The sequence below is a fragment of the Castanea sativa genome, chromosome 10 (genome assembly GCF_040712315.1).
Source record: "Castanea sativa cultivar Marrone di Chiusa Pesio chromosome 10, ASM4071231v1".
In the NCBI taxonomy this organism is placed as follows: domain Eukaryota; kingdom Viridiplantae; phylum Streptophyta; class Magnoliopsida; order Fagales; family Fagaceae; genus Castanea; species Castanea sativa.
The window spans coordinates 5,337,086-5,362,136 of NC_134022.1; the positions used below are offsets into that span (position 1 = coordinate 5,337,086).

At 36.2% G+C, this 25,051-nt stretch overlaps 1 protein-coding gene and 1 pseudogene across 4 annotated transcripts; one reads left to right on the plus strand and one right to left on the minus strand.

Moving 5' to 3' along the window:
• The first annotated feature begins 5,831 nt into the window (after positions 1–5,831).
• LOC142613560 (mitochondrial carnitine/acylcarnitine carrier-like protein) lies at positions 5,832–15,070 on the plus strand. 4 transcript variants are annotated; one of them, XM_075785946.1, is made up of 6 exons: positions 5,832–5,980; positions 6,106–6,189; positions 6,276–6,382; positions 7,720–7,842; positions 13,663–14,054; positions 14,347–15,070. In XM_075785946.1, the coding sequence occupies exons 5-6, from the start codon at positions 13,663–13,665 to the stop codon at positions 14,846–14,848; spliced, it is 894 nt and encodes a 297-aa protein (XP_075642061.1). In that variant the 5' UTR covers positions 5,832–5,980; positions 6,106–6,189; positions 6,276–6,382; positions 7,720–7,842; the 3' UTR covers positions 14,849–15,070. The 4 variants fall into 4 exon arrangements, with proteins under 4 accessions (XP_075642061.1, XP_075642058.1, XP_075642060.1 ...); XM_075785943.1 differs by lacking the exon at positions 7,720–7,842 and having other exon boundaries at positions 5,836–5,980; XM_075785945.1 differs by lacking the exon at positions 7,720–7,842 and having other exon boundaries at positions 5,875–5,984.
• A 2,078-nt stretch (positions 15,071–17,148) lies between these two features.
• Positions 17,149–19,243, minus strand: LOC142612875 (phosphopantothenoylcysteine decarboxylase HAL3a-like; annotated as a pseudogene).
• Positions 19,244–25,051: the final 5,808 nt, after the last annotated feature.

Here is a 25,051-nt window from a genome sequence, read left to right on the forward strand (position 1 = left end):
AATATAACCTTACTTAATATCTTTTTTATTGGAGGTAAATTTTGATAAATTCAATATTGGATTACATCTTCCTTTTATATCCTTTATGCTTGAAAATTTATAGAAAATTAAAGATCAATAGTTATGTCATCAATAAATTGTAAGTTTTTATAGTCTAAAACTATGCATAAAATATAAGCTTATAGGTCATATAGTTATTTTATAAACGTGGCAATAGACTTAACTTTTAGCCGTATTTTAAAAATGCAGCTATAGGTCAGTGCATTAAGCTGCATTGCTTAAAAATGCGGCAATAGTCTAGCTATAGCCGCGTTTTTTTGAAAATGCGGACTAAAAAAGTGGCTATAGAATGTGTTTTTAGCGATGATCATATACTGATATCTATATAAAAAAAACATACACTAATATCAAATTATTTCATTTCTTGGCCAAATAAGAACGGTCTTTATTATGGTATTGATTACTTTGTATCATACTATTGAGTGGAAAATCACTAAACATAACTGTAAGGACACAAATTGTATCTAAGCCCAAAATAGGAAAGGCAATAGGCTCAACGAGCCCAATATAATGAATTTGTAGAGAGTGGGTTCAAAATCTCGGTCCTAATGAGCTTGTAAGTCAATTATAATGGGCTAAGATCACAACAGAAACAGGTTTGTATGAAGTAAATTGTCCTTGGACTCAATCCAAAGAGGCTAGTTCTTCTTTATATGTCTTTCTCCCTTAATGACAAATTACAAATATTGTTTCTCAATCTACAGTGTTTTCTTCTCTCTCCTTTTTTTCCCGATCCCTATTCTCAGGGACCTTCTTCTATTTTATACTTCCTCTTTCTTCTCATTTCCTCCCTCCACGTGTAGGTCTAGACTGCTAGTGTTGATACTTGTCCAATCAGCACATTTCTGAAGTCTTTAGGTAATAGCTGTAAAATTGAAAATCATTGTTCAGATATCACTTCCTCATTAATACGACCAGAAATTTGAATATAGAGTATTCAATGTGGTGGTAGCAACTTTCTCTTAAATATTTCTTAACCATTCCTGTGCTCTGTGCCTTGTGCCCCCATGAAACATATCCTCATCAATAGGACCTCCTAGAAAATCATTCTAGACAATAGGACATACCATCTGACATTTGCTTCGCTTAGCCAAGGGGACACCCTTCCTCGGACTACCTACCTTAGCTTCTTCGGTCGTAACTTGCTTGTGGACCTCTAGGTCTGACATCTTTATTACTGTTAATCTATCCTCGGACAAATGAACAACTTCAGACAAAGCCCATGACTAGGGGTGTCCAAGAAGACCCGCCACCCGCCCAACCCGGCCGACCCGACCCGAAAACCGGCCGATCCGACGCTGGCGACGGTCGGCAGCGGGTCTTCGCCCATGAAACCCGATACCGACGGGTTTAAGCAGGAAAACCCGATGTTCAACCGTCCCGACCGAAAAACGCATTGAAAGGTCAGTTTTCTGCCGATTGGAGGGTTAGCCGGCCACATTTTGTTCAATCTGTCAAGATTTGCTGAGATCTTGTTGCAATCTCGCCCGATCTCTTCGCGATCTCGCCCCATCTCTTCACAATCTCTTCGCCTTACACTGATATTTCGCCGGACTCTTCGAGATCCGGCCTGATCTCGTTGAGATCTGCCGAGATCTCTTCAAGATCTGGCTAAATCTCGTTGAGATCCGGTCAGATCCTGCAAAAACCATAGATTTTGGCAAAATTCAGCGACGATATCAGCAAAATCTGGCGAGATTCACATAGTTCAAACCCACCCGATACCCGACCAGAAACCGACGAGCTCCGACCACCCGAACCGCTACCTCCGGCGGGTCGGTGGCGGGTCCAGATTTAAGAAACCCGAAGTGATCAGGTCGATTCCGGGTTGGGCACAAACCCGACCCGTGGACAGCCCTACCCATGACCCAATATGCATTTTTAGGCCTTTTTATCCCTACAATAACTAACTTAGTCCTCAGGTGCACCTAATTGTTTTTCACATTATGATATTTAGAACCCTATGAAGCTCTATATAAAACAATAAAAAATAATAGTAATCATATAAAACTCTATATAATAATAAATGTAATATTAACAGAAATGAACACTTTCTTAAATATTATCTACTTATATAATATTCACAAATTTATAAATTAAAAGAAAAAAAAAGTGCAAAGCACGGTTTAACAACTAGTTTTGCAAAATTATGGACAACAAAGTTAGATTTCCTATAAGTATGATTTATAGTCCATTCAATAAAAAAATTTAAAATTATTTACGTTTCTAGGGGTAATATTAATTAAAGATTAAATTCTATAAGGATGGGGTGTAAAACCCATGTTTTACACAATCCAATAAGTAATTATCACATCAGCATTTTACTTAAAATTCAATACATCCTATCACACTTAATAATATCTCAATAAATTCCCAATTTGGTTGGATTTATATATGGGTATTAGAATTGATTGAGTGTGATTGTGTTTATTTTTAAATATGTGAAAAAATGATGTGACATGTTGGAATTGAAGGGGTTAAACATGGGTTTTACACTACGTCCTTATAAAATTTAATCTCTATTAATTATAGCCCAACGTGGATAGGTTGATACATTTTAAAGAAGTTGAATTACAATAAATGCATCTTCGTCAATGATAAATTAGAAATGGAAGATCTTAGAAATTGAATAATTAACAAAAGTATATGGATACTGCAAAATTTCACTACATTTTTTTTTTTTGTTTTTTGTTTTTGTTGAGAAACCAAACTTGATGATCAATGTTATTGCAAGATGAAACATCAGTTACAACGAGTCACACGTGACTAGTGGAAAATGCACCTAGTATCTGGACATAATTTAAATATTTTTTTAGCGAATTTTTTTAACAGATTAGGTCACGGGTTATCCGGGTTGGGTTGGGTTGACCCGTAAAAAATCGGATTGGATCACGGGTCAACCCATTTTTGCTTTAGGTCAAAAAATTGGGTTCGAGTCAGATATTTTTCGGGTCGGGTCGGGTCAGAAAATTTTGAACCATATTTCCATGTCTAAGTGGAGCTATGTTGTCAGGGGTGGATTCAATCCAGACCTGCAACTTGTTACCAGAAATTGCCTTTATGGCTAAAAAATGGCGCAATCGAATAGCCTATGCGATTGAGATGAGAGAAATTACAAAAATGAACAACATCTGCTAACACAAGAACATCATTAATCATATGACCGTACTCCAGATTTTTTGTGCTCCAGCTAAGATGACCTTGATTATTACCTCAGCATCACCTTCAAAGGAGCACTTGAAAATACTCAATTCTTTTGCAAAAACCAGCGCCCTCCTGCAGGCCAGAACCTCAACCGTAGCAGCAGAGGTAGGTAGAGGAACCCTTTCAGACATGGCATCAACGAGACTATCTCTATAATCACGCATAACAACTTTTTTATTTTAAGTTGTGAGTTTGGGAATAATTTTTATTTAATTTTTAACTTGCAGTAGATTAATACCTCAATTTTGTGATAAAATGTTAAAAATTTTGACTGTGATCCAAGAAGAACTCAAAAAATAATACATTTATAAACATTAATTTAATTCTTAGATGCTCTTTATGTAAAGACCCAAGTCTGGGGTGGTATCAAATAGCCTTCTAGTAGCTGAGCTCATCCATCAGAATTCAAGACAATGGGATAGGGAAAAAAGTCTTTGATCTGTTTGAGACTCAGTCAGCTATAAAGATTCTCAATATCCACATTCCTGCCTCCTCAAGGGATGACACATTATGCTGGGGTTACAATCCATCAGGTGAGTTTACTGTCAAATCAACTTATAGATTAATAATGCAAAAAAACAGCAACTCATTGAAGGCCGATGCAAGAAGCTGAATGGAAGAAGTTTTGGAAAAGCAAAATACAGGAGAGGTTAAAGCTCCTTCTTTGGAGAATAGTATGGAAATCACTTCCTGTTCGGGAGATCCTGAATAAAAGATTTCCAATTCCAGACTTGTGTTGTCCAATTTTTGGGGAAGAGGAAGAAACCATTGAACACATCTTCATATGCTGCCCCACACAGTTCAGGTTTGGGCAAACTCAACTTGGTCTCTGAACATGAAAGCTTTTAAGGATATGAATATTGATCGGTGGATAAAAGTATTAATTGATCCCAGTGAAATTTTGAGAATACAAGGTGGGGAAGCAATGGAGTCTAGTATTTTTGCTGCTGTTCTTTGTGACCAAATCTGGATGAATAGAAATAAAGCAGTGTGGGGCAACCAATCGGTATATTCAGTCAAGCTCTTTAACCAAATAAATAAGGTGTTTATACAACACAAACAAGCTTGGCAATTGACCCTTGAGAAAAAAGAGAATTCCTCCTCATGGAAGCCTTCTCCTCTAGGATGGATCAAATTTAACTTTGATGCAACAGTGAAGCTTGCTAAGGTGGTGTTGAAAGTGTTTTGTACTTTGTATAGATAGCAATGGTTCCATAATAGTAGCTCAGACTCAAGAAGAATGCCCAAGTAAGCCTATTTGAGCAGAATCAAAAGCTGCTCTACTAGCAGCTAGATTAGCTCGGCGAGAAGTCTTTGATAGAGTTGTGTTAGAAGGAGATGCTCAAGCTGTGATAAAAGCTATCTTAAACCTATCTGCAACTCCTCATTGGTCCATCAGTGCTATTCTAGAAGAGACTTGTGTTATTTTAAATTCTTTTGTATGCTGGAATGCTTGTTTTGTTTTTAGAGACTCAACTTTGTAGCTCATTCCCTAGCCTAATGGTGTTTTTTTGGGACAGATTTGGGACCCCCTTCTGTAGTTTCTGAGTTTGTAGAGGGAGGAGTTGGTTGAGTCCCATCCTTTCTTTTGGTTTTATTTGTTTGGTGTTGGTTGCGTTGTTTTCCTTTCTCTTTTAAGGCAATTTCTTATTCAAAAAAAAAAAAAAAAAAAAAAACAAAGCTTTAACCTTTTCATCTAATCATTTTTATCTTATATTCTGTTTTTGTGTTAAATTATTTACTATTTTATTGGCGTGGTGTGGATTGTGAAGTGTCGAAATTTGACTTTTTATCAAAGTAACCTCCACTACTTGGCATTCTAATTCAAATTGGATTTTTTTTTTCGGAATAATATAACCATTTTTCACAACCTTCCATTTAAAGAATCTATCCTAAATTTGGACTCTATTCTACTTCTACGGTTCTAACACATCAAAATAGTACGTACCTATTGGTTTGAGAGACGATGAGTGGGATCAGACTCAGATTACCTACCTCATTGACAGCTCTAGTGGGAAATATCTTGGCTGTGCCTGGAATATCACTTGGCCCATTCATAGCTCCTAGTCCCTTACCAAAAAAACACTCACTCAGACTCACTCTTACTCACTTAATATTGTATACTCCTTATTTTAAAGAATATTCCTTTCAACCTACCGCATGATAATATTCCTTCGACTTACTACGATAGTTTTATAATCAAAATAACTAATTATATGTATTTTTAGTCATAGGTGACGAACCTTTTAAATAAATTATATAAGAAATCTAGAATTCTATCCTCTACTTACACCAAAAGTCAATTGGTGTCTTAGTCCATCAATTAAAATAACCATTCATATGTATTTTTAGTCACAGGTGACGAACCTTTTAAATAAGTTATATAAGAAATTTAGAGTTTAATCCTCACTTATACCAAAAGATAATTAGTATCTTGGTCTGATGGAGTATACGCTATAGATTGAAAACCTAAAAAAAAAAAAAAAAAGTTATATAATTTATTTAAAAATATTTCACAGATGGTTTTATAAAACTCAAACCCTTCACTGCTGTAAAAAATCAATAATAACCAAACAAGCTATAAAACACTAGTTTCCATCTCCAATTGTTAGACAGAGAGAGAGAGGGAAACACACACGTCCAAGACCAACCAGCAACCACATCTCTCTCTCAGTCTCTCATTTCTTCCTTTGTCTGGAATCTACGCTTAGAGTTGGTTGGTTGGCTTTCATTTTTTTTTTTTTGTCGTACCCAACCTCTTCTCTTGTGGCTCTCACTTCTCATACAAAGTACCAAAAAGATTCCTTAATTCCCTTTCATTTGTTGTTTGCCTTTACACAGATTCTCTTATTCCTCGGCAACCCATTTCAGAGTTCCATCCAAAGCCTCCTTTTCGGGACCCAATTCATTCTTTTCATTTCATGGGTATGTATATATAGCTTACTCTTTCTTTGTATATTATATATATTTCTATACGTGGATCTAATACTTTTCTTTTTTGTTTTAATCAGATTCTGCTGTCTGAGATTGGAGGCCAACATTCTTGCTCTTATTGGGCGTCCAATAATTTTCGCTCTTATTTCTTTGGATTCTTTCGGTGACTCTGAACTCCGCTCCAGTATGCTTCCTACTCTTGTTCAATTGCTTTGCATTTTTTATTTTGTTTTGGGTTCTGTTCTTTTAAGAGTCATATATAAAAATGCATTTGTGAATTTCTTTTAGTTGTTAAGATAAGCATTTAGAATTAATGCCAAAAAAAAAAAAAAAACTTCAATACAATAGTTCATTAGTTGCAGGTTGTGTCTTTCATTGTGGATTGATTGGAAACATTTGATGTACCCAGTTCCGATTCTATGACAATGGCACGTTTAATGTGTTGAAGCTGAAATTTCAGTATGTTTAGTGCAAATTTAGATATGGTTTTCAAAAGGAGCTTTGGAATTCAGTTCAATGTGTGTGAAAATTATTGGGGTGTAGTAAATAGCACAGAATTTTCACTGTACATATTTGATTTTGTTAAGCATCCATGGTAAGAAATCAATTTTGTTACTAATGTCACTGTATTGGTGTGTGAAAGGAAATGAAGATTCTCTTTTGATCTTTCTAGAGCAATTTAAAAATACTAGAGCATCTCAAGCATCTACATTTCCACTTATGTAAATCTCATTTTATTATTAAATGTCCTGTTTTGAACTCTTCCTTGTAGAGACTTCTAAACCGATATTTTCTCTAAGCTTAGAAAACTATCCCTTACTTTCTGTGCATATAGGATTTGATTTAATCTGAGATCAGAAGTAAATTCCCTGAGGCTTAGTTGCACAGGCATCCTCAAAACTTTGAAGTTCAAAGAAGTTTTTTGCATGCTTTAATCTATTATGATAGTTTGGGAAAATAACAATAAAAGGATTACAAAAAAAAAAAAAAAAAAAAAAAAATTTACTATCTGCAGTGAATGAAAATTATCTTGTAGAGGTTCTTGTGCTCAACAACTCAGCTAAATTCAAAAACTGTTGGTTTCACAACATTTGTCCTTGATGGCGAGAGATGATGGATTGTAGCTCAATTTCTTAGAAGAGATGTCCATATTAACTTTTCCATCAACTAAACCTTAAAGGGTGGAGATGTATGTCGAACATGCATATGTAAGTGCAATTTCGTGGTAATAACATGTTTTCATTTTGTTTTGAGGGGGGAAACTGGAAAGTTGAAATGTTGCTGCCTAGGAAATAGAAATACAGAGAGAGAGAGAGAGAGAGAGAGAGAGAGAGAGAGAGAGAGAGAGAGAGAGAGAGAGAGAGCATGATAATTATAAACTGCTCGAGTAAATTAGAACTAAAGATTGTGTCATTATTAACTTCAGGTTGGAAGGATAGAAGCTGGGTAGATGAGCACACCTTTTCATTTATTCCTTAAGCCAATCAAATTACGTTTTTTCTTACATAGATGAATGGATAGGTATAAGGAGTAGCTTGTCTCTGCCAAGAAATGGAGGGAAGGAATGGTGCTATGTATTGCAGTAAAGAAAAGAGTTGGTAGGTTAATGAAGAAATAGCAATTCCTTCAGCATCCTTCTATTTGGTAAGCACCAATGGTCATGTCTCATGTGTAGAACCTCAGCACCATGTTAGACAATGGGAGTCTTGGGGCAAAGCATTACTGCAATTTTTTATACTAAAATTGAAACACTCAACTTTGTAATTTGTATTCCAAGTACCCTCTCATATCTATTCCTGGCCAAAAAATTTCTTTACTCATGTATATATCAGAAGTAAAAATGATAAGAGACCCTTTTACTATCTTTCTACTCCAACCACCTTAATATTAGTGGGGAAGATCCTTATGTTCCTGCCTATGCATCACATGGACTTACACTTGTAGCTAGCATAAGACCAAGATATTGTACTAATGTTACTGATTTTCCATGTGCAAGTTAGAAAAAGAATTTCACCCATTGATTCTCTGGCTGTTCAGAAGCAGGAGACAAGAGAAGCAATATTTTTTTAGATTATCATTGTTATTTTTGTACTAAAGAGGTAACATTAGACATCTTATGGGATTAGGGGAAAACTATTATAAGCATCTCGCCTGTTATTACTTCTCCATTCTCTCCCATTTTCAACTCTCTTTGGGCAGACGAAGAAATGTGGGGCCTATTTTGAAAGAACCCTCCTCTTCCTTTGCAATCCCTCCATTTTTTTTTTCCCTTAACAGACATTGAAGAAATACAATCTCTCAATCCACCCTTTCATTTTCTCCCCCCATCCCCTAAAGAAAAAGAAAAAGAAAAAAAGTGTCCCTAAATAAACTTGTTCGCGCCTAACCTACTTTTGATTGGTTTATTATATATTCTTGATAAAAGCCCTTATTAGCAACTATAGCACTGTAACTTTTGAAACTCCTAAGTTTCTTGCCATAAAGGCATAAAGACTCACTTGTTTCAGGTGTTAATGTAAACGTTGTATGTAGGCAAAGTTTTCAGAGGCTTTTTGTAACTACTATGACGCAACATGAACCTTAACCTTAACCAAGCTTGTTAGCAATCTAGATTGAATCTTTTAGTTGCATAGATTCATTAATGAGCTCAATTGTGCTGGCTGGATAGTTGGGCTCATGTTATATAAATTATAAACCTCTCAGGCAACATAATCATCTACTAGACTCATTCTTCATTTTGCTTTAGATTGATTTGGAACTTAAAAAAAAAAGTCCTTTGAGTAATATTTATCTGACTCATGTAGTTGAAAATGATTTGGTTGTGTTGAATGTAGCTAGCTCTCTGGCCAATGATCTATTGATTGTGTTGTGATTATGTGTTAGCCCTACCAGGGAGAGATTGTGGTTAAACTATGAGGATCATTGGATTTTCATGTCATTTTTCTTTTTCCTTGATAGGTAAGTATTTCAATTTTATGACATTACATGGATTTTCATGTCATTTTTCTGTATGATTCCATCAAACAACTCAAATTTTCAATTCAATGCCATTGTTAGAAATGGTTCTAGGAGCAGTGACATAAATTTTTTAGTTTTATGTGCACGTAGATGTGAAAATCCTGTAAAAAAATATAATACCAAACACCACAAGACACAAAAACTAACGTGGTTCAGCGAACTCTATGCCTACATACATAAGTACTTTCAGCCAAACCCCAATATTAGGAAATAATGCTCAATCCTCTTAAACACAGACTAAAGACTCACCAATGTTAAACCTCAATGCAGCCAAAGATACCTCACGTTAAAGTACTAGACTACTAGATAAAACTGTTTTTCAAATCTCTCACACATGGAAAAAGCTACACTACCACTTATTTCTTTTTCTTCTCAATATTGGATTAGTACTCTCAATGGTAATTGTACGGTCACAATTCGCACCCGACCCCATTGTATGGAGGGTGCAGGCCCAAAAAGCCTTATACAATGAAATTTGTAGAGAGTGGGTCAAAGGACTAGGCTTTAGTAAGTGGATAACAGTTAAAATGGGTTTTTATGACAATCAAATAGAAATGAACCAGGTTTGTACAAGTGAATTTGTCCTTGGCACAATCCGAGGAGCTCTGTTCTAGTGGATGAGAATGGTTACGAGAGTTGTTGAGATTGCTACAGTGCTTTCTCTGTTTCCTCCCCCCCCCCCCCATCTCTGGGGCCTCTACCCTTATTTATACATCTCGTCCTTTATCTTTACCCTACACGTGGGCAGTTGATGGTTTATGCTGATACTTGTCCCATCAGCCCCCTCTAGAAGTCTTCTGGGGTGGTTGTAAGGTTGCAATAATACTGTTCAAAGGTCACCTCCTCATTAATGCGGCCAGAGAGTGAGCTACAGAGCATTTAATGCAGTGGTAGCAGCTTTTCCCTAGATATCTTTAGAGTTCCCATCTTTCTTGTACGTTTGTGGTGCACGTCTCTATCACTAGAGCTTCTTGGAAGGTCACTTTGATCATTAGGATCTATACTCGATTTGCGTTTAGCTTATCCGAGGAGATACTCCTCCTCGGACTTGGACTACTCATGCTCTCGGCCAAAACCCCAAAACACAAATTCATTGATCTGGGCCCATGACCCCATAGTGATTATTCCACCTCCTTATTGTTCTTCCAATTAATGTAGGATTTCAAGATTAAAATTCTTCTTTTTAATTTTAAATTTCTAAACCAACAAAGAGATCTTGAGACTTATTTCTAATCCCCTCATGGTTGGACTTAACAAAATTTCCACCTCTAGTCATGAGGAGGTGTCTTCACTTCTGTACTTTGGGTTACCTCCTTCGCGCCCTTCTTATTTGTAGAGATCAGGGAAGTCCAGGGCAAGCCAAGCACTCAAGCAAGGTGAGGTGCCACTACAGCCCTTTGAAGCCTTGGGGTGAGGCACCTTTAGTGGGGTGCTTGTCTTTTGAACCTAGGTGAGAGCTTGATGGCCTTAAACAGATTGTAATGCTTTTGAGGGGAGAACCTTAATGAATTCAGCAAAAAAAGAAGGCAGTTTCATAATTGGCAAAGAAGGGTAGATCTATGCTTTAATTCTAATTAGTAGGTGTCTCTTTCTTTTGCTTTCTTCTCTCTTTCTCTAACCTCTCTTTCTTTTCACATGAATTTAGATTTAAAAAAAAAAGGTTTCTGTCGTATAATCTTTTGACTTTGCTCTCTTTTTTACTTTTGAAATTTTTTATAAAAGATTGTTGAATAGTTTATTCTTAGATTAGTTAATAGAGCCTCATCCCAATTGAAAAATTCAAATCATGCCTAATAAGCATTAAATGCTTATTATTTGGGTTCGTTATATGTTGATAACTATATTTAAAGGTACCTTGCTTCACTTGGGTGAGCCCCTTTTTGGTGTCTCGCACTTCAGGCGATAGAAGATTTGTTGCGTTAAAGTCGCCTTCCACCTTTAACTGCAGGGTTAGAGATGCTCCACCATGGTCTCAACAAGAGTTGTGATCAATTAATATCAAGAAATACTTGAAATTCTCGATCAAACTTTGCTTTGCACCATATTAGTTACGTTTTTCATAAATCCTACTCACTTATAAGAAAAAAATTCATAAATCTTACTCTTTTTAATTCATTATCATCTTTCCTTTATGATGCTTTAACCAAATGATTCTCTTAGTGTTTTACTCCATTCAATTGAATTTTAAGTATCTCACCAATTAACTCGTACAAATTTTTAAGTTCACTCTACTTTGATTACCACCAAACCACATTTACTAGCTTTCATAACTTCACCTCTTGTAAAATATCCATAATCTATGGAATCTAGTCAATCAAAAGAAGTTAAAAATCTTCCAAATTTCACCTCTTTTATATTATCTATCAAATGAATCTAATCGGTCAAAAGAAAATAATATCCTTCCAAATTCTAGTATGTCATGTGTGAGCCCCTCTTCAACGCAGATCAAACCCAACTGTTTCTTTAAATACAACTAATCTCTGTGCGACTTTGACATATATATTTTCTCTAGCATTTCCCACCATTATTAGGGAGGATGCTCATTTAAGGCATTGTACTCTACCTTTTGAGCAAGAGTCAAAGGAGATAGTCTTTCATCTCAAACTCCTTATTCATTATTGAACATTGTGGCCTGCTTCTTCATTTCTTGTATAGTTCCCCGAACAAACTTTGTTGCACCCAAACAAATTTGATAGTTTTTTTTTTTTTTTTTTTATTTTTAATTTCTTAAAAATTTTATAAATAGGTAAAACTTTATTGATAACGAAACAAAAGTAGCTAGGTACACTGGACGTGTATGGCTGGTACAACAAAGTAGCCATCTTTGATGGTGCTTTGACTAAAACTCAAATTATTATTCCCATCAAAGAGTTCCACCTCCAACTTTGTGTTTGTCATCTAGGATCCTTAACCAACAATTGATAACATTTTATTTTGAGATGCTCATAAACAGAATACTAAGACCGCAAGATGCAACATAATGTGGTTCAAGTAACTCGATGCCTACATTCATGGGTAATGCCAACTAAAATCTACTATTATCGCCATAGATTACTACACTCACAAGTAATCCAATTTTAATATTTTTTTTAGTTGTGCCAGAACCCCCGAAAGTGTTGTGGATTGTAAGAAACTTCAGTTCAACTTCTGCTGTTGATTCTTCTTGATGTTGGGAGGCACAAGCTAGTAACTTTTATGTAGTTTCTACTGATAATATTAAATAATGATCCATTTTGTGAAGCTTGTATTGCCAATTGGATTCCTTTTCTTTTTATAAATAACGTAAGATATTTTATTATAAACAAAAAAGGCAGCCAAGTACACTAGAAACGTACTATAGTGGTAGCAATCAAAAAACCAAATTACAATGATCAACTGGAACAAAGAGGGACAAACAAGAACATGATGGCAAAACTAGACTCCATTCAGGGAGAGTACGTAAGAGGAAAGACTTTATATCCAAGATAGACCGTTCACAATTCACAAAGCATCTAGCATTCTGCTCTCACCATAAGCACCAAAATAATCAATGTGGCACAAGCCTCCAAAAATCTATATTTGGTGTCTACCGAACTTGCCCTTCTAGGAAGCTAACAGCTCAATAACTTTATATGGCATAACCCAATGGATACCAAACAAATAGAATACCATCGACCATAGCTAATATGCTATAGGACAATGAAGAAAAAGGTGATCCACCGATTCCCCACACCTTTTGCAAATGTAGCACTAATCTAGCACTACAAAATGCCTCTTTTGAAGATTATTTGTAGTTAAAATGTTACCTAAAGTTGCAGTCCAACAAAAGAGTGCTCCTCTAGAAGGAACCTTCAATTGCCTCATCATTTTCCAGGGAAAAGAAAGGACAGAAGAAGGGGATAAAGAGTGATAAAAACCTCGAACCTCAAAACCTCTCTCTGCTGGCTTCCAACAAACATTGTCAGCCCCAACACCTCACACATCCTTGGAATAAAGCACATCCAAAAACAGAGCCAATGCTTCTAACTCCCAATCCTGCACTGGACAACAGAACTGGATGTCCCAATGAATCCTCTCATTAGAGAAATGCATAGCCTCCAACACAGAATACTCCCTTGCCTGACTAGTACTATACAACTTTGGATTCCTTTTCTGTTCTCTAAGTACCCAGTTTTGTTTTCTTGAAAGCTTCATTTTTCGTACTATTGCTTAAAGTGTTCATCTGGTAATATATATTTTTGATGCATGGTCATATTTATATGTTATTTTTCAAATGGATGCTTGTGTAAAATTGCTGTTATGTTTTCTGCTGCAAGCCTAAAGCTCTAATTAGATCTATTCTTAGTGTTGTTTATTTCAATAATAACCCTCTCTCTCTCATGGGATAAAGATAAATTTTTTTTTTTTTATTGATGATATTATTTTGTGTCCATTCAAAGATGTTTCTTTTAACATTGAAATTTGCAGATGGGGGATGTAGCAAAGGACTTAGCTGCTGGCACTGTTGGAGGAGCAGCCCAATTGATTTGTGGTCACCCCTTTGACACCATTAAGGTCAAGCTCCAGAGCCAGCCTGCTCCGCTTCCAGGCCAACCTCTCAAGTATGCGGGTGCAATGGATGCTGTCAGGCAAACATTAGCTGCTGAAGGCCCTAGAGGTTTGTACAAAGGTATGGGGGCTCCATTGGCCACTGTGGCTGCCTTCAATGCCGTCCTCTTCTCAGTGAGGGGACAAATGGAGGCATTGTTGCGGTCTGAACCTGGTGCCCCCCTTACAGTTAACCAGCAAATAGTCTGTGGGGCAGGGGCTGGAGTTGCCGTTTCCATCTTAGCATGCCCCACTGAATTGATCAAGTGCAGGTCAGTATTTTAGTCATTTACTTTGCCTGTCCTTGTAATATATGATCTAATTTTGAAGTCCTGAGATTGAACTTAGATATCTTTTCGAATCAAGCCAGTTTATCTGATTTATTGAAGTATGATTCAACAGTTAAGTATTGCAAAATTTCAACTGTTGAGCGAATCATGATCTTTTCATAAATTGTACATAATTTTTCTGATATTGTTTATGATACTCTTTAAATTCTATGGGAAACTCTTCAAACCTTCAAATTTACCTGCTAACTGCTTTGGATGTACTACTAAAAAACAGGTTGCAAGCCCAGAGTGCATTGGCAGATTCTGGTTCGGCTGGCGTTGCAGTGAAGTATGGAGGACCAATGGATGTGGCCAGGCGGGTTCTTAGATCAGAAGGGGGTGTAAAGGGTCTCTTCAAGGGACTGATTCCCACTATGGCACGTGAGGTTCCAGGAAATGCAGCAATGTTTGGTGTCTATGAAGCCTTGAAGCAGTACCTTGCAGGTGGCCAAGACACATCAAAATTGGGAAGAGGCTCTTTGATGTTGGCTGGAGGCTTAGCTGGAGGCGCCTTCTGGTTCTCAGTCTACCCTACTGATGTTGTGAAGAGTGTAATTCAGGTAGATGATTTTAAAAATCCCAAGTACTCGGGTTCCATTGATGCTTTTAGAAAGATCCTGGCCTCAGAGGGAGTAAAAGGCCTGTATAAGGGCTTTGGACCTGCCATGGCCCGAAGTGTGCCTGCAAATGCTGCATGCTTCTTGGCATATGAGGTGACAAGATCAAGTTTGGGTTAATTGGTTCTTTGGTGCCACTGGTTGATGATTTGCTTGAAAGTTTATTGTTTGATCTTGCTTATCTCAAAGCAATCATCAAACCATTGAATGGTGTTGTTTAAAATATTTTTCTGCAATAGTGGCAAGCTCTTACTGTTCTGTAATTTTTGATTTGGTTGCTGGAAGAAACATTGTTTCACCAATTCATATATAAAGGCACCAGGTGCTGAACATTTATTCTCAGTTTCTCTCGAGTGACCATTTATGTGATAAATATATACTTGAATTGAACCTCGATTTTACTGCATATCAATGAGCACATTGGATACAGTCCAAATTGACTTTTTCCCAAAGAAATGGGAAAATGATGAAGGTTTCTCTTTTATTTTTTTTAAAGATTTATATAAGAAAAAACTTATTAGAAATATAATATTCTTACTCTTTTTTTTTTTGAGAAACAGTAATGAAAATAATAATATTCTTACTCAATTTTAGTTTCATTGAAAATAATTGAAGTAAGTCAAAAGCCAAATATAATAACACACAACTAAGAATATAAAAAATAATAATGACTCTACACTTACGTCAGAGGAAAATAATTTATTATTTGTCTAATCACTGAAGCAACCGGTTCATAAGTTTAATTATTTTCATTTTAACAACTTGTGTTTCTCTTTTTAATGACATTTAATATAATTAAATTTGATTTTCTAAATATACATGTATTATAAGATATTTTCTTATAAAACGTTTGTGTCCAAAGAAGCTAAGGTTGATACAAGATGACCTCTTGGCCATCCAGAAGGTCAAGGACTTTCTTGAGTGGTCAATCTTACCGTTGTGGATGAAGGAGTGGCTAGCATACACTCATTGGTCAATCTTCCCAATCTATCGAGACCAATACTTGATGTATTCGAGACATAGATGGTGTATCTAAACTATTTGACCTATGTACCTATATCTCTCTTTCTCTAATTGTAAATCAACCAAATTAAGCTCTATAAACACATTTAAAAAAACTCATGCATGGATGAAGTAAACTTATCACGAGTCACAACCTTCACTTGGATACCGAATGACATTAAAATTCCCTGCCAAACACCATGGCTCCTCCCACCTTGTCATCTCTTCTTTGGATTTGTCCATAAACCATCTCTAAGATTATCCTCATTAGTCCCATTCGCCCACTATAAGCCCATAAGAAATTGTCCTCTTATCCTCTACATTATTCAAGACGCAAGACAAAGAACTAGTCCACTAAAGCCTCCATTTTTCTAACACATTCCTATCCCAATAGCAATATGCCTCATGCTATTTGCACAACTTCTAACACCACCAAGTCTGCAATGGGTTCCTCAAAATACTTCTAACAGTATTATACTCCATAAGATCAATCTTTGACTTTGTAAAAAAAAAAAAATCACATTTCCATAACCTAAACATGTTCTTTTCCTTTGATCTTTTGCGAGGGTGTTCAATTCTCCAATATTCCATTTAAAAATTACTACTACTAGTAGCAAGCTATACTTCATCATTTACAGTGGAGAGAAAATTCATACGCAACCCATAGCTTAGGTTGGCCTCACAGTTGGGGGATGGGATTGGTCGACCAAGCAGCATGGTCACCACTCCCCACCCTTTTAAGTAGCCCTCTTTGCGAGGCTCCCTCAGTTGTGAATATTATCATGGTAAAGGAAGAGCTGGTTAACCTCAATTCTTAGTCTTGTAACCATTTTGGTGGCTGTCAAAGAACTGTTCATTCTATTAGATTTTGTTGCACTGATTTGGCTGACAAATTTATTTTAAGCCCACTAACCAGATCCATAAATCCCCTACTGATCTACTAGCTTTGGTTTCACAAATATTGACGGGGAACCATGATCATAGCTGAATTGCAATTCATTTTTTTTTTAATTATAAATTAATGGCAATTAACTCCAGCTTAGTAGGGGTGATTTTGAGTTACGGGTTGGTTCATTTGGGGTGGTAGTTGATTTGCTGTTTGGACTTCGGCTAGGTGGTGGTGTGGTATTTGGTTTTTGTGAGAACAACAAAACCAAGCATAACTGAAAACATGAAATATGCCAGATAGAAAAACCATGCTTATTTAATTCATTGTCATTCCTTTCCATTCATTTCTTTTCTATCAATTCTATTCTATTCCATTGCTATACAAGATTTAAAGGACAACAACAAATCTAGCATGTTATGCATAAAATGTAAAACAGCTCTTCCCTTACTCCTAAAAATAGAAGCTCTTTTCTTTTCTTTCTTCCTTTCTTTTTTTCTTTTATCAGTAAATGACAGCTTTGCAATTCTAGTTACTGAATATTACTGCCACCTTGTTGAATCTTTGACTCTAAGAAAAGCCTTACTGTTGAGTATATTACAGAAGGTTCAGCCATTGCACCATTGCCATAATCCCTACAAGCCAGCCTCTTCGTGACAGGAGGGATGAGAGAAATACCAAGCTCATCAATTAGCATGAGATGTTCTGTTAAAGGATTGTTCCACATAAATGTGTTCATGTCAGGTGCAACAAAAAGTGGCCTGCTGTAATCCCATGCTCGCACAATGCATGTCAGTAAATTGTCATACAATCCCCCCGCTATCTACAATTACATCACAGCAAATATTTTAGAAATATGCAGGGATTAAACATTTGATTTGAAAAACTTTTGAAAAACAAAATTCAGAAAGAGGTGTAGAGAAAAAGCCCATAGGAGCCAGATGATGTCATTCTAGACAGTGGATGTACCTTAGACTCACAGTCTCTACCACTTCAATTAACATGCACACATATACATAAGTTTGTTTTATACACAAAATAAAATGGTAAATTACACCAACCTTGAGATTTCACGAAATGACACTCCTCCAAACTATAAACAAAAGGACAATCCCCACCTTGACATTTGTTCAAATGCAACCAATAAATCCCTAATTTCACTTTTTTTTTTTTTTTTTTTTAAGATTTCTAATTCTTTATATGAAACATACACTAACCGAATACAAGCACTGGCGGAGGGAGGGGCTATGGCCCCCTGGATTCTAAAAAGTCCCTCCTCCATCTTATAATTTGTGTGTGTGTGTGCCTCTCTCTCTCTCTCTCTCTCTCTATATATATATATATACTAATGCCCCCCCCCCCCCCCCAAGATTTTAGAATAATTGTACCATATTTTAGTTTGGTCCCCCTAAAAACAAATTATGGCTCCAACACCGTACAAGTATGGTTCCCCCTATTTATAACCTTAAAACAGGAGCCCAAACAAATTCACAACATAAATACATGGTCCCAATCATTGCTTAGATGAACATGGAAAATAACTTACTCCCAATAACCATGAGTCTGTCTGTGTCATTAATCACAGGGTTCTTAGACCACAAAAAATAAGCAAAGACAGTGAAATGAGCATTACTTAGCCATAGTACCTTCGCATGCCTACAAGAGAAGGTACAACAGGAGCAAGGTGGGTTGGTAGTTCACAATGCAAAAAATGGATCCTTTACGCCCAAAACAGCATGGAAAGGTCACAAACAAATGTATTCCCTAAAGAATGGGAGCAAGAACAAGGAAATGAAGTAGTATTCTTTTGTATATAGCATGAAATATCTTTTAACAAGCTTATTCAGAATGAATTTCAGATCTTCAATGCATACATTTACAATTTTTTTCACCATTTAGTATTGTGAGAGATCTATCAAAATAATGCATTTGTTTATCAAATCAATGAAAGAACTAATTTTCAATGATGAACCAGACAAATAACTTGACCTAGTTGCATAATGAAACAGACATATTGCTAGTACAATTGGCTCCCACAAATAATAAGTCCTCTTAAACTAAGAAACCACTTTTATGCATTCTCTGTTCCTTTTAACTCATCATTTTCAAGAACCAATTTGGGGACTAGAGGTACTAAATTTCCAAGTTGTTGCAGTAATCAATACTTTTAATGAGTGTTGGCCGTTGCTAGTAACATGGACTCACCTATATCATACCGTTTCCAGTTTCTAAAAGTTAACAGCAAGAGGGACAATTTTTCTGAAATTTCTCAATCATAATACCTTGCCAAGTGTGTTGGCTGACAATGGAGCAATGACCATAATATCAGCCCATCGGCGTAGCTCAATGTGAAGCACATTATCACCAATTTTCTTCCAACTAGACCATTCATCATCCTCTGTATAAAGAAGTACATCTTTAGGAAGAGATGCCCTCTCTATGAAATGTAAAGACGCTGTTGTGGCAACTGCTCTTACTTCTGCTCATTCTGAAAAACAATGGCAGAGATTTCCAAACTTTATCCCAGCAACACTTCCACTAGCAGCAAGTAGAATCTGTGGCTTCCTGGGAGCAGCATTGATGTGCATTGGCTCCATTTCTTCACTTACAGGTTCTGAGGATGACATAACCTATTCAAGAGGTGCCAACAATATTCTTATCAAAGACTCAAACAGTATCTCAACATAGAGCCCACAAGCAAATCAACTTGTAACAAACCTTCGACTAGAATTCATAATACCTTTGCAAAAAGAAATGCTTTACAAAGATTCTTATGAAAATAGAGCCAAAATCTGAAAAGGTTTACACATTATCAAGAGATACAAGCACAAATCAATTGAAAATAAAGAGAACAACACTTGTGCATGTGTGTGTGCGCGCGCAGGGGTACATGTGTGAATTAAAGGTTCATTAATAATGCATGAAAGCAATTATTGATTGTTCCATTTCATTACTCCATGGAGAATAAACACTCTTGACAACAACAATAAAAAGTAAGGGGAAACCAAATGTTATAGAGTCAGTATATTGAAAGCATCTCTAACCAAAATATATGAAACTGAAACATAGTTGCTCTAGGAGGAGCCATGAATGCAAAGTTATATGGATGTATAAGCTCAAAAAGCTATTTGCCCATATAAATAGTTTGGGTAGCTTAAGATTTCAAATGTATAAGTAGAGCTGTAAGTGAGTCAAGCCAAGCCAAGGATAAACAGTTTATATTTGTATTTCGTATGTGTGCCAATCTCACGCACATGACCAAGTTCAAGCACATGCTCAATCTTGATTTTTTTTTTTCTTTTTTTGTAAAACAACCTCAAACTTATTCATGAGATTCTTAATTACTCTTCATAAAAATATCAAGACTATATTTTCTTTTTTATCCTTTCAGAAATCTGTTTTAATTATTAGTTACCAGATTAAAATTATGATCTTATTGTTTGAATTAATTAGATAGACTAATTTTCATTTATGATCTTATAAATTTCAACTAACCTATGTTGTATGGTTACAAGTTAAAAATATTTTTCTTAAAATAAATAAATAAATAATTTGCTTCGATTTGATTTAAAATAAATAAATAAATAAATAAAAAGAGAGTAAAAAGTATACAAGACTGATCATCGATTTAAATACGAAGCAGGCTAAATTCAAGATGGACAAATAAGAAATGGATTTAGTTTAGCGAAGTCAATTAAGGGTCTCTCTCTCTTTGTGGTTATTTCTATTGTTTATTTGCAAAGCCAAAGATGAATGATTCCCGTAGTTATTTTAATTTGTTCATCAAATCAACTCTAATGCCTCTTGATGTTTGGTCCAGAGTTTCACATTCTTTTCAAACTGAGCATTATAATTAAGGAAAATGCTAGGAACACCATTACAATACATTCCCAAATCTTAACTACCAGTAACTCACTTGCCTAGCATAACAACTAACTACACATCAACTAATTTGACAGCTAACACTGCCACATACACAGTATTTACTCTTATCAACTTCATGGTCGTGCTGCACCTGTAGTCCTTGCCATCATCTCCAACTCTCTCATGCGCCTATAGGAATGTGGGCGCCTCCTCCTCCGTGCCACCCAAATCCAAATGCAGAGGCAGATCAGGCATAGTAGCACTATGACTGGAATCACAATCCAGAGCAAGTAGATCTGGGAATCTACTGAGATGCCATTGCCAACTCCTGTAGGATCTGAAGGATGCTTTGGGGGAAGTAAGGGCAGAAGAATGTCTGCAGGTACATCCCATGGATGCACTGGTACGATATCATCATCCATAGCTCACTCAAGCTCTCTGGAACTTGGCCGAATGGCTCTGGTATTCTCTCACTGTGACTGTGTGTTTGTCGCTTGTCCAACCAGTTAAGAGCCTACGAGGTTCAAGAAAGAATGTACATTATAATTTGTTTGACCTCTTCATGAACAAGAGATTCTAAAATAAGAAGGTTACAAAACATTAGTTACTTCTAGGTGTGTTCCCCAATTGATCCTATTCTCTTAAATCAGTCTATATTTTTGAAACTACATAATATTCGTTTTGTCTGAGTCCATGTCACAATACCTCATGATATTAGAGCAAACAGTCATAATTCCAACCTACTATACTGCAAAACGAATATCATGTAGTTTCAAAAATATGATGTAGTTTAGTCATAATTCCTGAAATGTTTCCTACCTTCTAATTTTTTGAACTGTAAGATTTTCACTTTCAATTATATATATCAGAAACCATGGAACGTATATAAGTAGTATAGCTTCAGTGGTAGGAAGAGGAAAAAGAATAAGGGAAAAACAATATAGATTCAGCAAATTAGAGTAACCATAGTGAGAAGCAGGAGGAGCACTAAACACCATCAGGAACCATAGTTTGCTTTCCATAAAAACACAAGCAAGAATTCCAAAAAGACTAAACTACCAGAAGACAATCAACAGCTTCAATATCAAAATTCAAACAACAGTGGCAAATCCCCAAGATTTAATTAAGCTTTATTTTTTAAACTTGTCAAGGCCAACAATAAAAACTTAAAACCTAGATCTATTCCGGCATATCCAATTGTTTTCTACTTCTGATTATATATAGTGACAAAAACCACATATTTGAGGGGGGAAAAAAAACCCTTTGTTTAGTCAAGCAACAAACATCATCCATGGCCAGAGCTTTCTTCCACTCAGGTCATGTTCTTAAAACTTCAAACAATACTTTCATATCCGTCATAACTAAAGTCAACCACCCTGAATCAGTATATCAGTACCAACCCATAAGTCTTTGCAATGTATCCTATAAAATTATTTTGAAAATTTTAGTCAACAGACTTAAGCCCCTTAATGGGCATCCCATTAATAGTTTTCACCCTCAAAGAGGACTGAGACAGGGAGACCCACTGTCTCCCTGCCTGTTTCTCTTTTGTGCCAATATTTTGTCATGCAAATTGTTGAAAGAGGAAGAACAGAAACACCTGCTCTTTGCAGATGACTCACTCTTGTTATTCAAAACTAATCCCTTGTCCCTCTCTACATTCAAACATTCCCTTGAGTGGTATTGAGTCCGTTTGGATAGAATTTATTGTTGAAAACTAAAAACTGAAATCTAAAAATACTAGAGCAAAATAATTTTTAAATATATGAATAGTACTGTTGGACCCATTTTTAATAAAAAATTGTTGAAAAAGTACGTAAACAGTGCGCACTGTACATTTTGTCCCTGCAGTGGAAACAGAAAAAAGAAGAAGAAGGAGAAAACGCAAAAAGCAAATGCAACAATTATAATTTGTATCCAGACGGATACTTATTAAATTGATATCATTGCATGCTCAGGTGGCTTCTGACTGTAAAGAATGGCTTTGCTTGTCTTTGTATGCCTAGTTCGAATACTGAAGCGCATATGCTTGGTCGTTGTACTAATCATGTAATTTCCTTTTTAACTTTGCTCTTGTTACGCATTTTTGCTTTGATTTTTGTCTTTATACCGTGTGTAACTAGCTTCATTATCTATACCCGGCCCAAACCCAGACCCGACCCGACCCGTTTAGAGGCTAATATACCAAAATACCCTATTCCCTATACATATATATATATATATATATATATATATAAGTTAAAAACAAAAGAACCCTAATCCCCTAGTCCCATTTCACTCAGCCGCAGCCTTCACACCTCTCCTCTCCCACTCAGCTACTCTCACTCTCCTCGCATCACTCTCATCTCCCCAACCTCTGATCTCTGTCACCACCGGCCATCGCGGGCACCTGCAGCACCTCCGATCAGATTGTTTTTTCTCTTTTTCTCTCAATCTCAGCTCACACGGTCTCGAGGGCAAAACCCATCAAACCTAAGATCCATGGCGGCCCACAGCGAGAAAAACCCACGGCCCTACAGCCACCGGAATCCCACAACCTGAAATTCGATCTGAAACCCACAGCCGTCCGATCTGAAGCCCATGGCCACCGATCTAAAACCACGCCCACCTGATCTGAAACCCACTGCCACGCCGATCTAAAACCACGGCCATGGTTGCGGAGACCGCGGCGGCCGTCGGGCAAGGGTTCAGCGCCGGCGGCTTTGAGTTCCTTCTCGTCTACTTCTACTTCCATTTCTTTTCTCACCGCTTCCCTTTTTGGGTTTTATTCGGTTTTGTTTTGTACGTTCTCTTTGGTTTATTCTCTTCTCTTCTCCTCTGTGAATTGTGATTTCATTTGGGTCACGGACTCGAACTCGAACTCGGTGTTGTCTTGTCTACATGATAACAGAGAACGGGTTGTTTCTTTGACTTGGACCCTGACCCGCCTCCCATAATTTAAGCCCAATTACAATCCACGCCATATTCCTTCATTGTCCTTCATTGGCAGTTTTGGTTTTGATTTTGATTTTTTAGATGTAAATTTCTGTGCTTTTGGTATTTGTGATCATCTGGGGTGTCTGATAAAGGTTAATTCTAATTGGGTTTTAATTTTTTGGTGCTGCGGTAAATGAGACAGAGTAAAGATTCAATCTTTATCTCAAAAAAAAAAAAAAAATCAATCTTTGTCTCAAAAAAAAAAAAAAACTCCAACAATCATCCAACCATTATAAAGATTCAAACTTTATCTCAAAAAATTAAAAATAAAAATTCAGATAAACTCTAACTTGCATCCAGCAAATAAGATAAGGTTTACGGATATACCTCTGTTTTGGCAAGATAGAAACAGAGTCGTCTCTGAACTTGTTTTCTGATCCTGTCCGTGAAGCTTTTTTTTTTTTTTCTTGGGGTTAAAATTTGTGAAGCTTTGAACTGTTTCACATTTCCCTCCTAAAAGCTTTGAACAAGATATACCTCTATTTCACTTGTTCTCTGAACCTTTTGTGAAGCTTTGAACGTGAGAGATAGGCTAATACACCATTGTTTCACTTTTCCCTTCCAAAAGAAAATTTTTTTTTTTTTTTCTTCAGTAGATTTTGTCCGATTGAGCTAAACAACTCTCCCAGTTAAGTGCTTAACTCCAGTTAAAGTGTGTGTTTCCCTTTTAAATGACGTGACAGTATTTTGAGCGTTGATGATGTTTAAACAAATCTCCACCGTGAAATGGACCCTCTCCATTTCAAAGTGAAATGGAGAGGATCCGGATCCCTCCTAAACATATATGCAGTATGATCTCACTATTTGACAACATAGAACAAAACAATCGTGGCCCTGCATAGTGTATACGCATTGCCCATTTCGCAATTAAAATATATGGAATTCTCCATCAACGTCTTTCACGATTAAAATATAAAAAATTGGATGACAGGTATTGCAAAGGATTTTATGATGTTTTCCTTTTGTGTGCACCACAAATGGTTTGCCTCAAAAGCTGCATTGCCAAGCAATCTTTAACATGCCTGCAATTGCCTTAGCTGAAACTCATTCTTATCTGCTTATAGGTAACTCATTAAGCCTTGAAGTATTCTTTTGCTAAACCATGAGAAGTTACATAACTTCTTTCTATTTTTGTTAATTATAGTTGTAATTAACAAAAAAAACCACAATGGCGATCGCAATCGCAACCACAGCAGTACAAGTACTTATAGGTAGTGCTTCAAAAAACGCAGGAAATTCATGAAATGTTAAATCGTATGAACAAATACAGCAAAATCTCCTAGATTTAAACAAAGTTTGGACGATCTAATGAAATAATTACTTCAATTTCGTATTTAATTAAAAAAAAAATGGAGTAGAGTTATAGGTAATCATCCAAAAGCGCGGGAAATTCCTGAAAAATCAAATCGATAAACAAACACAACAAAATCTCCCAAAAATCAAAGAAAATGAAGCTTGAAGGAGCAAATTAAATAATTACTTCAGAATAGAGTAGAGATTCAACCTTCCAAATCAACAATCAATAGGTACAGAGAATTTTCCAATTTCAAAATCAACAATCAACAATCAACAATGAACATTTCATAAGAGAGAGT